General features: G+C 46.0%; 1 protein-coding gene across 7 annotated transcripts in view; it reads right to left on the reverse strand.

Moving 5' to 3' along the window:
* The window catches only part of LOC132471264 (arf-GAP with coiled-coil, ANK repeat and PH domain-containing protein 3-like), a 55,395-nt gene that overhangs the window by 6,239 nt on the left and 34,663 nt on the right, over window positions 1-14,493 (reverse strand). For 5 of the 7 annotated variants that reach the window (XM_060070431.1, XM_060070430.1, XM_060070429.1 and 2 more), the window contains 13 exons: window positions 9,773-9,885; window positions 9,346-9,397; window positions 9,157-9,257; window positions 8,727-8,838; window positions 7,477-7,718; window positions 6,015-6,084; window positions 5,756-5,850; window positions 4,682-4,902; window positions 3,706-3,811; window positions 3,174-3,271; window positions 2,032-2,255; window positions 1,003-1,112; window positions 409-519 (listed from right to left, as the gene is read on the reverse strand). In XM_060070431.1, the coding sequence (XP_059926414.1) occupies window positions 409-519; window positions 1,003-1,112; window positions 2,032-2,255; window positions 3,174-3,271; window positions 3,706-3,811; window positions 4,682-4,902; window positions 5,756-5,850; window positions 6,015-6,084; window positions 7,477-7,718; window positions 8,727-8,838; window positions 9,157-9,257; window positions 9,346-9,397; window positions 9,773-9,885 (1,655 nt within the window). The remainder of the gene's footprint in view (window positions 1-408; window positions 520-1,002; window positions 1,113-2,031; window positions 2,256-3,173; window positions 3,272-3,705; window positions 3,812-4,681; window positions 4,903-5,755; window positions 5,851-6,014; window positions 6,085-7,476; window positions 7,719-8,726; window positions 8,839-9,156; window positions 9,258-9,345; window positions 9,398-9,772; window positions 9,886-14,493) is intronic. The other 2 variants (XM_060070433.1, XM_060070428.1) reach the window with 1 other exon arrangement.

The raw sequence follows: 14,493 nt of genomic DNA on the forward strand, positions 1-14,493 counted from the left end.
CTTCCTTTAAGTGTACTCATGGAAGTACGGGTATTGGAACACGGCACTGGTCTGGGGAAGCTGATGTCATTTTCTTCAGCTCAAGAGGCGTGATCATCGGGCCTAGTTCAACTGACTCTGTACGCAATTGGCTGCTTGCCTCCGCTTCCCTGTCATCATTGTGTTAAACCAGCCGATAGCGTGCCAGCTATCGGCTGGCACGATAGCTGGGAGAAGCCAGCTTGGTGACTGGCCCCCCGCAAAAACGTATCGGAAGCAGAAAGAAATGTATTGCTCTTCTCGGAGGAATTGAAATCGCCGGCAGAATGGGCGGGGCTACCCAGTTTACTCTTGTGTACTTGTACATTAAAATGTAATAAAAGTCACTCTGATTCTGATTCTGAAATAAAGGGTATGAGGTGGACTCACAAGGTGACGATATCTGCGTTGGCAGCCTGGACAGCGATATTCAAAGGGTCGTGACCTTGCTCGTCCACCTCTGACTGCGATGCCCCTCTCTTCAGGAACAAGCACACCTGCCTGTGAGGAGTAGACGGATTGTGGAGTAAGATGAAGGGATGGAGAGATAGAGAGGTCACAGTCAACAAGTGAAGTCAGCATTCAACTTTCACATGCATATGCAACTGTGTAGGATGTAGGACTCCAATACATGTTTTTAATATAAGTGGAAACTTCAGTGTGTAGATCAGTAAATAGGCCTAGATTTACTATTACTGTCACCAGTGTTGTGCATGGACGTGCTAAAAGAGAGGCGTTCATTGATTCCTCCATTAACAACCTTCAGATAGGAACAAATTAATCTTCTCCTTCGTCTTATCACCTGTGACATTATTGGAAATTAAATGATTTCCTGTCGACAAATGTTCTGCATGAAATATGCGCAAAGTAAATTAATCCAACAATGAATTCTTTCCTAAATAGATGAAGTCCATGTCCCTTATCCTGAGGTAGACGGTGAACCTCCAGGGTGCAGACCACAGGGTCAGACAGGGTGTTACGTACCCGGTGTGGCCCAGGTTGGTGGCGTGGTGTAGCGGACCCCGCCCCCGCATGTCCCTCTGGTTCACGTCAGCCCCGTTCTGGAGCAGGAACTCACACGCTATCAAAGAGCCCTGGGAGGGAGGGGGGGGTGGGGGGGGGGGGGAGGGGGGGGGGGGGAGGGGGAGGGGAGGGGGTGAGAGGGGGAGAGCGGAGAGAGAGAGAGAGAGAGAGAGAGAGAGAGAGAGAGAGAGAGAGAGAGAGAGAGAGAGAGAGAGAGAGAGAGAGAGAGGAGGAGAGAGAGAGAGAGAGAGAGAGAGAGAGAGAGAGAGAGAGAGAGAGAGAGAGGGAGAGTCAATCCTCTCGAATAGCTTCTCATTGGAATATTTTACCATCCTCATAGTTAAGTCTCCTAATTCTCTAGGGTCTCGCAAAAAGAATGCCGTCAAAAGAACGGCCCCATTATTCTGGACGTACTAGCCCACACCGGCGCCGACTAGACGCGCAGCGCACTGCGCCCGACAAGGCTTCATGTTCTATTCCCTAGCCCCTGAAAAACTGCTCTTTTAAAGCTGTTCGGTACATCCCGGCTTGATACAAGGTCCTATATGTATGGAGATTGTTGATGCACGAGATGAACAATTCCACAATGCAAAAAGAATAAGCAATGAAAGTAAATAAAGTGTGTAAAGTGACTAAACCGTAAACAAAGTGCCCGACATTACATAAAGTAACTATGAATTAATGTGACTATCATTGTAAGCACAAACAGATTATCATGGGCACCAGGGCCATGTATGTAGTCATAAAACAACTGCTATGACGTTATGGTAGGCTATACCGACTTAGTTTGTTGATCTACTTCTTTCTAAACATATCACAACGGTGCTGCAGCGCGCTGCTTCCTGTTGGTGCTAGGGGCGTGAAATGCGCCCTGCTGGGCTTCGGCGCGTGGTCGGCTTCCTGCTACTTAATGACATGCATCTGACTTCAGTGCATGTTGCTTTTTCCTCGCCCTGTTACTCCCCCCTTACCCCCCCCCCCGGCACTCACCCCCACCACGGCCTCGATGAGCGGCGTCCTGCCGTGCTCCTGCTCGCCGGGGGCGTGCAGGTCAGCGCCGTGCGCCAGCGCCTCGGCCATGAGCGGCAGGTTGTGGAGGCGGGAGGCTCGGTGGAGCAGGGCCCCGGGGTGCAGCTCCCGGGGGTCCTCTGGGTCGGAGGCCACCTCCTGCTCGATCTCCACGTCCCCGCTGGACGACTCCTCCGACTCCTCCTCTGAGAGGGGGGAGGGGGGCGGGGTGGAGGGGTTGAGGAGGAGGAGGAGGAAGAGGAGGAGGGAGGGGAGGGGAGGGGAGGAGGAGGAGGAGGAGGAGGAGGAGGAGGAGGAGGGAGGGGAGGAGGAGGAGGAGGGTGGGCAGAGGAGGAGGAGGGTGGGGAGGGGAGGGGAGGAGGAGGAGGAGGAGGGAGGGGAGGAGGAGGAGGGAGGGGAGGAGGAGGAGGAGGAAGAGGAGGAGGGTGGGCAGGGGAGGGGAGGAGGAGGAGAAGGAGGAGGAGGAAGAGGAGGGCGGGCAGGGGAGGGGAGGAGGAAGGGGAGGGGAGGGGGAGGAAGAGGAGGGCGGGCAGGGCAGGGGAGGAGGAGGAGGAGGAGGAGGAAGAGGAGGGTGGGCAGGGGGGGAGGAAGAGGAGGGTGGGCAGGGATAACAAGGGAGAGAGAGAGATGAGAGGAACACTAGCGTTTGTAGCATGCATAATAAAACGCTGTGATACCATAAGGGAAGCCTCCTCCTGTCCATCTCCACTGGGAGGGTGTGGCCTCAACACGGCCAGGGTGAGGGGTTAGGGTCCTTATGCTAAGAATTGCGTGCCCTCATGGTATTGTAATGACACAGTTGTTTAATTATAATAATTAATTAATAACAATACATTATCATGAACACATATCATACTGCATATTATATAAATTAATATCATTAAGCCCAAAGCGCATCATGTCGCGAAAAACGCGAAATACTGTGTCGAAAATAGACTTGAGTCCTAAACGAAGCGAGGGGGAAGAATACAGCCCTGCTACATTCCCAGGTCTGGGAACTTAGTACAAATATGAACTGAAAACTCACTCTGTGCTTTCGGCTATAAATCTCATATTCACACACACACACACACACACACACACCGATACACACACGAACTCACCCTCCTCCGTGACGCTGTCCACCACGGCGCCGAAGACGATGTCAGTGCTGCCGTCAGTGCTTCCTCCCAGGCCGCTGTCGCTGCTCAGGCCTGCCGGGCCAAGGGAAGCCCAAACCACGGACACATTAATCTCTGCAACACAGGCGCGCTGACACATGCATGACAACCATACAACCATGAGGGGGGTCCCTCCCTACTAATGCTGATGTACGTCACCCACCAACTCAAAGACCACAACGTGGATATTATTCTACTGAAGCTCACTGAAGAGAAGTAGGACTATTTCATCCAAATAATTTTGGGGATAAAAGCCCTGGAGTGAAGATGGGATATCCTGACCATTGGAATCTGAAATGAACTTTTTGCAATTAACTTAACGAGTCTAACCTTACTCTGTTTGATTAATCCTGAATGATTGGCTTCACTTCTCACCATACACAATTCTTTTTCATGTAATTGCAGGAGAAGTATTGGATGGATCATTTTAATGACTAACACAATGTAACAGTACATATATGGCGAAGGGAGCTTACTGCGAGGCCCAGAGCCGGTGTCGAAGTAGGAGAACAGGGAGTCCAGCTCATCGGGACAGAACAGAGAGTCCCGACGGAACTTGGCCGCCGCGGCCGCCGCTGCTGCTGGGGGACACAGGGTCAAAGGTCAGGGGGGGGGTCTAAGTGATCTGTAAATACTGAACTTAGTACAACACTTAAAGGCACCCAGTGCAACTTTCGAGGCTTAAAAATAAACATTCAATTTCTAGTCTTTTTTACACGTAGTAAGTTTCAATAACTCCATACCATTACATACCGTCATTTAAGCAGCAAAGATGAGACGTCGTTGTGTGGTGAGAACTGATACAAAATCGATAACAACAACAATGCCGCCATTTTCTTTATTTTTTGTAACCTACAATAAATAAAGCAGGCTTCCAATCAATGGAAATATGGCTTCTCCCCACTGGCGATTGTTGTTGTTTACGATTTTCTATCAGTTCTCACCACACAACGACGTCTCATCTTTGCTCCTTGAATGTCGATATGTAATGGTATGGAGTTATTGAAACTTACTACGAGTAAAAAAGACTAGAAATTGAATGTTTATTTTTCATTGAATGTTTACATAAAGTTGCACTGGGTGCCTTTAAGATTATCATATAACATCATTCAATATGTATTGTACAGCATAAAAATAACTCGAGATCAATCATAAATCATGGACTTGTTGATTGTATTATTTGAATATTGTCACACCTTAAGTAGAGCCACATATTGATGTGGGTATCCCCAATATTCTCTAATCTTACTTCTACATAAACGCATAGTATTAGTGTTTATGTAATGCCAATAGTTTCGTTAAATGTTTGCAGAGCCAACTTCTACTCAAACCAAAGGCCAGCTGTAATGTTTTACTGGTGTAAAGCTCTAAACCATTATATAGAAATACATACGTACATACATACATAAGTATGTATGTGTATATATGTGTGTACTAAGCCGGTCACCCACCTGCAGAGAGGTTGGCGGGGGCCGGGCCGCTGGGGTCGTAGCGGTGGTACTTCCTGCGGGCCTTGTGGGGCGCGCGCAGGGAGCTGCGGTGCTGCGGGCACTTCTTCACCGTCCAGGGGCGGGACTTCCTCTCCCCCTCCACCAATGCCTCGCTGCCGCTCATCTTCTTCAGGTAGCGCCGCTCCACGTACTTGGCCTTGATCCAGGCCTCCTTCTCCTGCCTGACGACGAGAGGATGGGTCCCGAGCAGTGTTATTATTATAATTATAGTATATTATATTGTATTATTAGATTGGTATGATGGGAGTTTATTCATCGCCGAGTGGAAATTATGTTGTAACAGCAGATCCCGATAACGCAAAATGGTTACGTAACTAAATAGAAATGAATATAAATAATAAAAAAAAAATTACTTAAACTAGCAATTACAAACACAAATATTCTGAGACAGTTGCCCAAAGCTCGGGCCTGCAGTAATGTACATTTCCAACATCTGTATCATTCATCTTATATCATTTATGTTTTTTCAAATGTATTAAATTATTTATTTCTAAACGATGACCAGTTCCATTCTAAGGCCTTAGGAGAGCCTATGGTTCTCACCACGTGTCTCTATGTACATACATACTCTCTTATACATACAGCAAGAGGGTGAGGGCAAGAGCCAGGAAAATCAGGCAGGACGCCTCTCACCCAGATGCTGGCCTCTTCACCCTGCTGCAGTCAGGCAGACGCCTACGCTGCCTTAAAGCTCGGACTGAGAGACTGAGGAGGAGCTTCTCTCTGCAGGCAGTTATACTGCCTAACTCCGGGGGACTATAACTGGCACTCTTGCACTTTCTGCACCACAAGGACTGTTTTTATAGCATCACCTCATTAAGGGATGTCTGTTTTTAAATTACTATCATCTATTATTTATTCAGGTTCCAGTAATTTGCACAATGAAGGACAGAGTGGTGACCCCCTTTTTAATTTCACTGTATGCAAAACGTTATTCTTTATTTGCGTTATTCTAACTTGGAACTTCAACTTCAACTCTGGCTACGCTCTGTGGGCGAGGCTCAGGAGGCGGACCTTGAACTGGTGGGTCCTGGCTTCCTGGCGCCCAGAGCCTCGCAGGTGCCCTCGTAGATGTGGTTGATCACAGTGTTGCCCAGCTCACACATCAACTGCAGCAGGGGAGCAGGTTGAGCCACGGGGAACATGGTGGAACATGGGCAGAGAGAGGAAACAAGAACGTGAGCATACATGTGTGACCCATGACAAAATGATTCGGAACGATTTGGACAAAAGTTTAAGAGAGCGCCATGGTAGCAGCGAGGGCCGGACTGACCTTGAGTAGCTCTGGCTCCCAGGAGTCCAGCGTGAGGGAGCGCACCTTGGAGCAGTGGACGCCCAGGCTCCTGCAGGACAGAGGGCACAGTGAGAGCCTCTTCAGGAGGATCTCTTTGGCTATGAGCCATTCATCAGACATTATTTGCTCTTGAGATGGTTCCAACGCACCACCACAGCCTTGTTCAGCACACATTAGGGATGACGATATTTATATAATCTAATACAAAAACATTTATATGATGAAATATATTATAGGTATATATGTAAGGGATAATGTGTAGAACGCCGGTCATTATCTGTAAAATAAGCCCCGACAGGGCGAACAGGACACCAACGTGAAGCAGAGGTGTCTTGCTTCGCTTATTTTCGATAATGACCGGCGACGTTCTATACATTATCCTGCTTATTACACGGCTACTTGCCAAAACGAAAAAATAACTTCACACGGTGTGGCTTTTTACAATTTATTCGTTGCCAGCATTCGTAGTGTTGATCAGCGGAAAAATAGTCTGCCAAAGACGTTGACGTCGCTTAGCAACCGAGTACGCTGGGGTTGAAAAATTACCAGACTACTTGCGGATTGATACGAAAGACGGCAAAAAATCCACTTTCCTTGACAGCGGTCATTACATGCTTAGTAACGGTGAATTATCAAATATAATTCACCGCCGGAAGTTGTGAAGGGCCTATACAAGTGAACGGAACGTTCCACGGCATTGAGAAGAGCCGTGTAATAAAAATATATATATACAGTTTCATACTGGACATATTTTTTATGCACCTTCCGATATTGAGACACAACATACAGTCCGTAGAGACCAGGGGGCCTGTGTCTTCCTCAATCTAATACCAGATCAGCTTGCTGTTGCTCTTTCCCACAGAATGCGCCGCTTTACAACCGTGCAAACTGCCATCTGGTGTAAACACATCCTACACCACAGGGTTATCAAAGAGGAGCACCAGTTGGGCCAAGTGACATATAAACTACATCCACCCCCAGCAGAGGGCTGTCCTCTCGCTCACCTCTAGATTACCATCAGCCATTTCACAATGGCTGGGATCCTAATTGCCGCAGGTGTGTTTGTGTTACAATGTGCACCTGTCCATCCCAACCTGGGCTCAACATCTGCTGTTTCACCCTCTCTCTCTCTCTCTCTCTCTCTCTCTCTCTCTCTCTCTCTCTCTCTCTCTCTCTCTCATGCCCAGAGGCAACCTCAGCGACACAGAATGCAATATAAATGGTGGCAGTGAAACAGCCATGACCCTTTATATCTCTCGTCTGCCACCCGTAGTGATGGTTATCGACTGAATATATAACACAGAACACAATAACCTCTCTGGGATAAATAAAGTCCATCTTATCCCATCTTACGATCCCACCATACGATGCCATAATGCAAGAGCATCACAGAACCAGAACCCATGACCCCATCCCAACAGGGTGGGCTCCCCAGCCTCACCGGTGGATCCCGGAGCACTCGATGCACAGCAGCACCCCCAGGTTGATGGAGGCCCAGCAGGGGGCCGTCTGGCTGCAGTCCGAGCACAGGTCGTTGCCGGGCAGGCTCTGGACCCTCTGGAGGAGGCTCTCCCCTCCCCCCCGCACCCCCCTGTCCCCCGCCCGCTCCCCCCCCCGGCCCTCCCGTGGCTCGCTGGCCGAGTCGATGCTGCTGGTGGAGGGCGAGGCGGTGCGGTCCAGGCGCTGTCACAGGACGGGGAGGGGAGGGTCAGACTCAGAGGACACACTGAGGGTCCACCACTGCATTTACACAGAAGATATGTTCACTCAATAGAGTAACCTTCATTACACCCCCAATTCAAACTGCTGTAGGTCATATTTAAGGGCTATTATTACAGTCTCATTTCACGTTGACTGAGCCTGCTTCTGAAAGTGCCATTGTTGTGTTCAGATAACTAACGAGTTGTTTCTGATATATCAGGGTATATCTTCCCTGGTTGGGTCTGAGAGTTCATCTTGCCTTTCAATAACAGGTGCATGAAATGCAATTTGTTTTGGGGCTGTTTAGTATTTCAGTAAAACACTCAAATCTTACATACAGCATCTTTTAAATCAGTTACTTTCTCCAAAATCAATTACGACTCAACAATAAAAGGTCTCAACTAGAGCTGTCAGTTAAACGCGTTATTAACGGGGTTAACGCAAACCAATTTTAACTGCGTCAATTTTTTTATTGCGCGATTAACGCAAATCTTTTATTAAAAAAAAAAATAATAAAATAAAAAAATACATTCTTTGGCTCAAAACAAAGAAGCAGTAGCCTGACTGCTATGTTCAAATGACATTTGTTCAAAGCAGTCTAAACGACTGCTTAGATTTTGATTGCACTATAGGCTCTTTTTTTGTATCTTCCTGTTTTGATCAGTATATGCCAATGTTGTTATCAATAAAAAATCATTTGCACAAGGCAAGCCGATGCACTTCACCATGTTGATAAGAGAATTAAAACGAGAAGAATTAATGGGACAAAGAAATCAAGGGATATTTAGCATAGAAAACGAATTTGCGATTAATCGCGATTAATGTGAGTTAACTATGACATTAATGCGATTAATCACGATTAAATATTTTAATCGCTTGACAGCTCTAGTCTCAACCCATTCCATCTGAATGTATTTTCCAGGGCCATTGACCACTTCATTACAGATGGGAGGTTACACTTCTTCACTGTGTGTGTCTGTGTGTGTGTACCTCTATGTAGTAGTTGTCGGTGATCTCTCTGTATGCAGAGGCTATGCTAGCCTGCACCGCCTGAATCCATGCCTGACGCAGCTTCTCAGACTCGGCCTGCAGCATACAGCTCCTAGACGTGGGTGTAAGATCCAACGATGTATTACCCATAACAACACAATCACTGCCAGCACGCTAACACTGCTACATGTCTCAAATGGTACAAGCTAACAGTTAGCAAAATAATTCAAACAATGTACACAAATATGTTATTTATAAGATACAGGACATGTGTGTGGCGCTGAAGGAACAGGAGAGTCATAAAAATAAAGCTGAACTATACAAAAATATATACGTGTTAAAAGTGTATATCTGCAAAGCGTGTCAGGAAAGTGTATGGGGGGACCGGGGAAGTCCTGTGTACTCTACATCGGCCCTACTATGAACTTACTTTGTAGGTGAGACCACCTCAAAGCAGAACCTCCGCTCGTTGTCCTCGCTTGGCTTGACAGAACATAACCTCAGGTCCTCCACCACAACGGTCAGAGAGTCCTGAACACAAGAGGAGTTAACCCTGTTCTGTAGTTAGTGAAATGCAATGTAGTGAGTCAGGTCCAACTGCTGACGCAGCTAACTATACCTTGAGTTTCTTTTGGTAAACCAGTTGGCTGTTTTGAATGGAAAACCATCGCCTTAAAAGGAAGGAGGAAAAGAGTTGAGTAAAAGAGGGAAATATTGACTTGGAATAAGGAAGTGATGATTATTAAAAGAGTTATTCCGGAAATACAATTATCGCTATCGAAATGCTTTACGTTGTCGGGAATTAAAACGTGATTGGTCCGAGAAAAACATAATTTAATTATTTTCTGTTTCTGCATTTAATTAATTATTGTGTCTGGGCAGTTGTTGTATGAGCTTTTACCTTCTACCGTTTCCTTACAGCATCAAAAAATAAAAAATAAAAATGATTCTAGCCATGAGTGTGATTTAAAATCCAATGGAGCAGGGGTTTGGAGTCCCTTCGGTCTTTAGAACGGCACTTCATGGTGACCCTGTCTCTGTCTCACCTGTTCCAGGTCTTGAAGGCATTGCTGGCCCTCTTGAACAGGTACCCTTCCATGACCACGCCATTAGGAGCGTCAACGTTGAACTCCACCTTAGTGTCATCGTAGGAGAAGTCCTGGGAGACACACACACACACACACACACACACACACACACTTTAGTTTGGAACGTAGAACTAGCTTTACTGAGTGTTGTATAATTGTCAACACAATGAGTCACATAACCCTAACCCAAACACATATACATTCAATCATGCATTTACCAAGGACTACGTACCATTTGTTTTTACCAATATTACCAATAACCTTTTTTAAACGACATGTTCATATTTCAATTTGGACTTATAAGTCTAAGTGATGTCATTATTACTTCCATAGCCTCTAACGCTGGTCCAATCAAAATACATTTGTTGTAAAACTTTTTAGTTTACAGGTACTATACATATAGTAAGCAGTCATTGCCTATTGTTCATGGCCCCTGACCTAAAGTGTATTTAGCACAAACAAGCCTCTACGCCAGGCCTATTCAACTAGTGGCCCGCGGGCCGAATACGGCACTTCTTATTTATTTTCTGGCCCGCAAGAGGTTGCGTGTCCAAAATATGTAAGGTCAAATTTTTTTATAATGATGCAATTAGAAGTGAAAAAGTACATTTAGCAGTACTATATATATTAAGTTAACACTACTTTAAGTACGATTTACTTGTAGCGATTAATTGACATTATACGTTTTTGTATGTGTGGCCCAAGAACCACCAGTGGTTTTCCTTTTTGGCCCACTTCTTAAGGAGGTTGAATAGCCCTGCTCTACGCCTGTGTTCTCCTTCTGACCATTTGCTTAATGACTACAAGCCCAGCATGATGCCTCAAACCTCTACCTGAGAGCATATAAGAGTCTGTTTCCTTAACACTTTTGTGCTCAAATGGAATGTGGTATTGATAGTGAATGGACAAACACCACCTGCCCAGTGGAAAATAAATACAAAAAGGCCTAGATTGAATTGTCTGCTAAGGCTTATGTTTCACTCTCCCATTTTCGAGAAAGACCGTAGTCTACCATATGGTCAACCACAAACATAGACGTGCGCGCACAAATACGCACGCGCACGCGCACACACACACACACACACACACACACACACACACACACACACACACACACACACACACACACACACGCGCGCGCGCACTGGAAATACGAAATGTAGAAATTCACCATTATAGATATCCTTACAAACAAGCTACAAAAACTGGTTCGAGAGCATTGTTTTATAACTGAACGCCCGTCATTTACACACACGATTATACACATAGGCGACTATAGAAAGCGTATGATTAAAGCAGTCGTAATTATTTTTGTGAAGAGCGCAATCTAACCGATGTGTGCAAAACTGCTCAAAATACAATTGAGACCAAACCTGTTATTGGGTAGCCTACGTTAAATAACAATACAAGCAAAAATAGGCCAAAGGGTCAATGACAGCGGGTCTGCTCCCCCGCCGCTCTCCCGTCTCGCGACACAGCAGGTGACCCGAGGTCTGGACTCAACATCAACACGGTAACGTAAACATTGTACCGTAACATACCAGGAACAAACCAGCATAGTCAGACCAAGCCGTTTCTCTGAACCGATCTCTTAAATCGATCGAAGTTATGCTGTTTTTTTTCTTTTTACTTTAGGCATATTTATTTTATTACATGGCAAAAAGATAATCGGAGAGAAAATGTATAGTTGTTGCAATGTTTAGATCCGGGATAGGCCTACTGAAGGTCCATTCACGGCTCACGTAACACCCGCATATTGCACAGTAACACACCTAGATCAATAACTCGCATCATTTGACTTTCCATTATTTTCAATGATTCTCACCAGTTTACAATGAAGTCTTTCGAACATCCTCATCTTCACGAACGCGGAATCCAGAAGCATATTGACCACAAAAATGATTTGGTTTGACTTGCAAACTAAAATAAAAAAGTAAATCGCCTAACGTGACATAAAACAAATAAATAATTGAACCGCCACGTTCCTTAAAGTTTCTGAAGATTCCGCAGAGATCCTTCTGCACTGCGCGAGTGCATAGTTTCACCGAGTGCTCCTGTCACCCGCAGCACGCGGACGCTTTCTCTGTCGAGCTCGCGCCTTCTGTGTGGCACGTGCCGGTACTCAGCGACGCGCGGGAGCTCATTATCATACAGCTGTCGACTAACATACCCCGTTCACTTCGTTGTGTTCCCCGATGAACAAACATCCACCTTCCACCAACCGGGTGGCTTAAACGCTGCTGTACACCTACTTTCAAGGCTATACAAAACCCCACACCACCATGAGCCCCACTCTGCCCCCAGCTACCCGGGCTATTCAGCCCCAAAGGCGAGGTGCCATCCACCCAATTGGAAGAGACAGCTTTCCATCTGTCTGCGGCCTCCACAAGCCTTTCTTGTTTAATGAAGCTGACATTATTGCTCCCTTAACGCACCAAAATCCCCCTCATCCACCTTAAATCACCACAAACTTGAATTATTTAAGTGACAGAAACTAGGCTATAGTTTTAGACACTGTTATATTTTTACCGTCTCAACTTCTACTTAGTTCACATCCAGGCTATATCCTTCTATTCAACTTGACTTCAATCACATTGGAGGGCAAAGATAAACAGTGTAAACTACAAGTTGGAGACTTCTTCTGAGATCTAAGCCGTACAAAGTTAAACTTTTTTGGTTGAGTATTTTCCACCAACCACCAGCAACACTTCCCTCCCCCTTGAGGTTTCAACAAACAAGGTTATTCTATCTGTCTGATCTTTTCTTTTTCTGACCAACTCCCCTGTCAGTAAAGAGGCCCTGTCCACAGAACCACATGCCACAACAGCAGAGGAGGAGACAATGGAGGAGGAGAGGGGGGAGGAGAGGAGGAGATGAGGGAGGAGGGAGGAGGAGGGGAGAGGGAGGGGGGGAGAGGAGGGAGGAGGAGAGGGGAGAGAGGGAGAGGGGAGGGGAGGGAGGAGAAGAGAGGGGAAAGTAAAAGCAACCATCCCCAAGGGAGCCACAATGAAGTTCGAGACACAAAAAAGACTGCCTTAGAAGAATAGAGAGTGAGGAGATACAGCAGCAGCAAGGGCGTGAGAATGAGACAGAGGCAGATGCGAGAGAGGAAGAGCAAGAGACGTAGGGCGAGAAGATAAGGCAGAGGGAAGTTAAATTAGTTATATGCTACTGGAAATTATTCTAACTGAGCAAAAGGTTTTGCTGGCCATCTTTGATGACTGGAAAGCATTGGAAAGCAGGTTTCCAACCACTTCTGCCACCTCAGCAAAGATCACACGCCACTCCTGAAGTGTGGCGCTTTAGCAGAAGCACAAGGGAGTAATTCTTCGTTGCCTAATGCAACATGTATTATTTTCTACGGTTGTTCCCCATCCCAACCTTTATCAAGGAACTAATCCCACAGCGCATGCTCTATCATTAGGGGGAACGCTCCAAGAGAATGAAGAATGTATGATTCGTAATCACACTGTCTGGCTCTCACCACAACATGTGCATACTAAATAAGGGGTTTGCATTTCAAAGAGTTTAGACACAATCTGTGCTAACTCTAATCCGTAAAATAAATCCTCATGGCAACAATTTCTCTAGATTATTTTTATATTTTTGCCTCGTATCTTTTCTGTACAGCTTTTGGAGCAAAGGTTTCACTTAGTTTTTCGGAAAACATTTAAGAGAAATGTGTTCATGTGTCTTTATGACCACATGAATCACCATCACCCCTTTTCCTTTCCCCTCCTCATATCCATCTCCTGTATGTTTCTCATGTGTTAACTTATTTAACCTTGTATAATAGAATGTTACACACATGGCTGTATTTCCTTATTTTCCTGTGTGTCCCTCCCTTTTCCTCCTGTACTGTCCTCTGACCGTGAGCCATAATGCCATCTGTTGACCTGACTGTTGCTTCAAACACGGCCAGAAATCCTGAACCCTCTTGACCTCTTCTTGTTTAACTCACCTAGGAACACCTTGTTCCACACACTGACCAGGAGAACTAGACCAATGTCCCGATGGCGAGGTGCTGCGGTGGATGATTATCCACTGGGCGTTCTGTCTAGATTCACATTTGTTCACGGTTTTTCTGCTCTGCTAGCTTGTCGAGCCACAAAATGGACGAGGTTTAGTTCGTCTGGCTGTTTTTGAAAAACTGAATGGATCAATTTTGCCAGCAACAAAACAAAAAATAGTAAGAGACACTCAACATACAGGATCAGACCAGGACCAAAAAATAAATAAAACACAACCCCCCCCCCCCCCCCCCCCATGATTTGAAACGCTGTAATCCTGCAAAGACTTTTGAAAGATCATGTGGGAAGTCAAGTGGGATGTTACAAAGATGTTGAGTTTAAAGAGGAAAGAGATTGGGGAAAAGGGAAGTAAACTGGAATGCTTGTGATTGATTGAATATCAAGGGAAGTAAAGTGCTTGTATTTATGTGTTTATGTGTGTGTGTGTGTGTGTGTGTGTGTGTGTGTGTGTGTGTGTGTGTGTGTGTGTGTGTGTGTGTATGTGTGTGTGTGTGTGTGTGTGTGTGTGTGTGTATGTGTCTGTCTGTCTGTCTGTCTGTCCCTGTGTCTGTGTGTGTGTGTGTGTGTGTGTGTGTGTGTGTGTGTGTGTGTGTGTGTGTGTGTGTGTGTGTGCAAAAGAAGCCATGTGTGACTTGCTGCCTCCATGCT

The sequence above is a fragment of the Gadus macrocephalus genome, chromosome 13, assembly GCF_031168955.1.
Source record: "Gadus macrocephalus chromosome 13, ASM3116895v1".
Taxonomy (NCBI): Eukaryota; Metazoa; Chordata; class Actinopteri; order Gadiformes; family Gadidae; genus Gadus; species Gadus macrocephalus.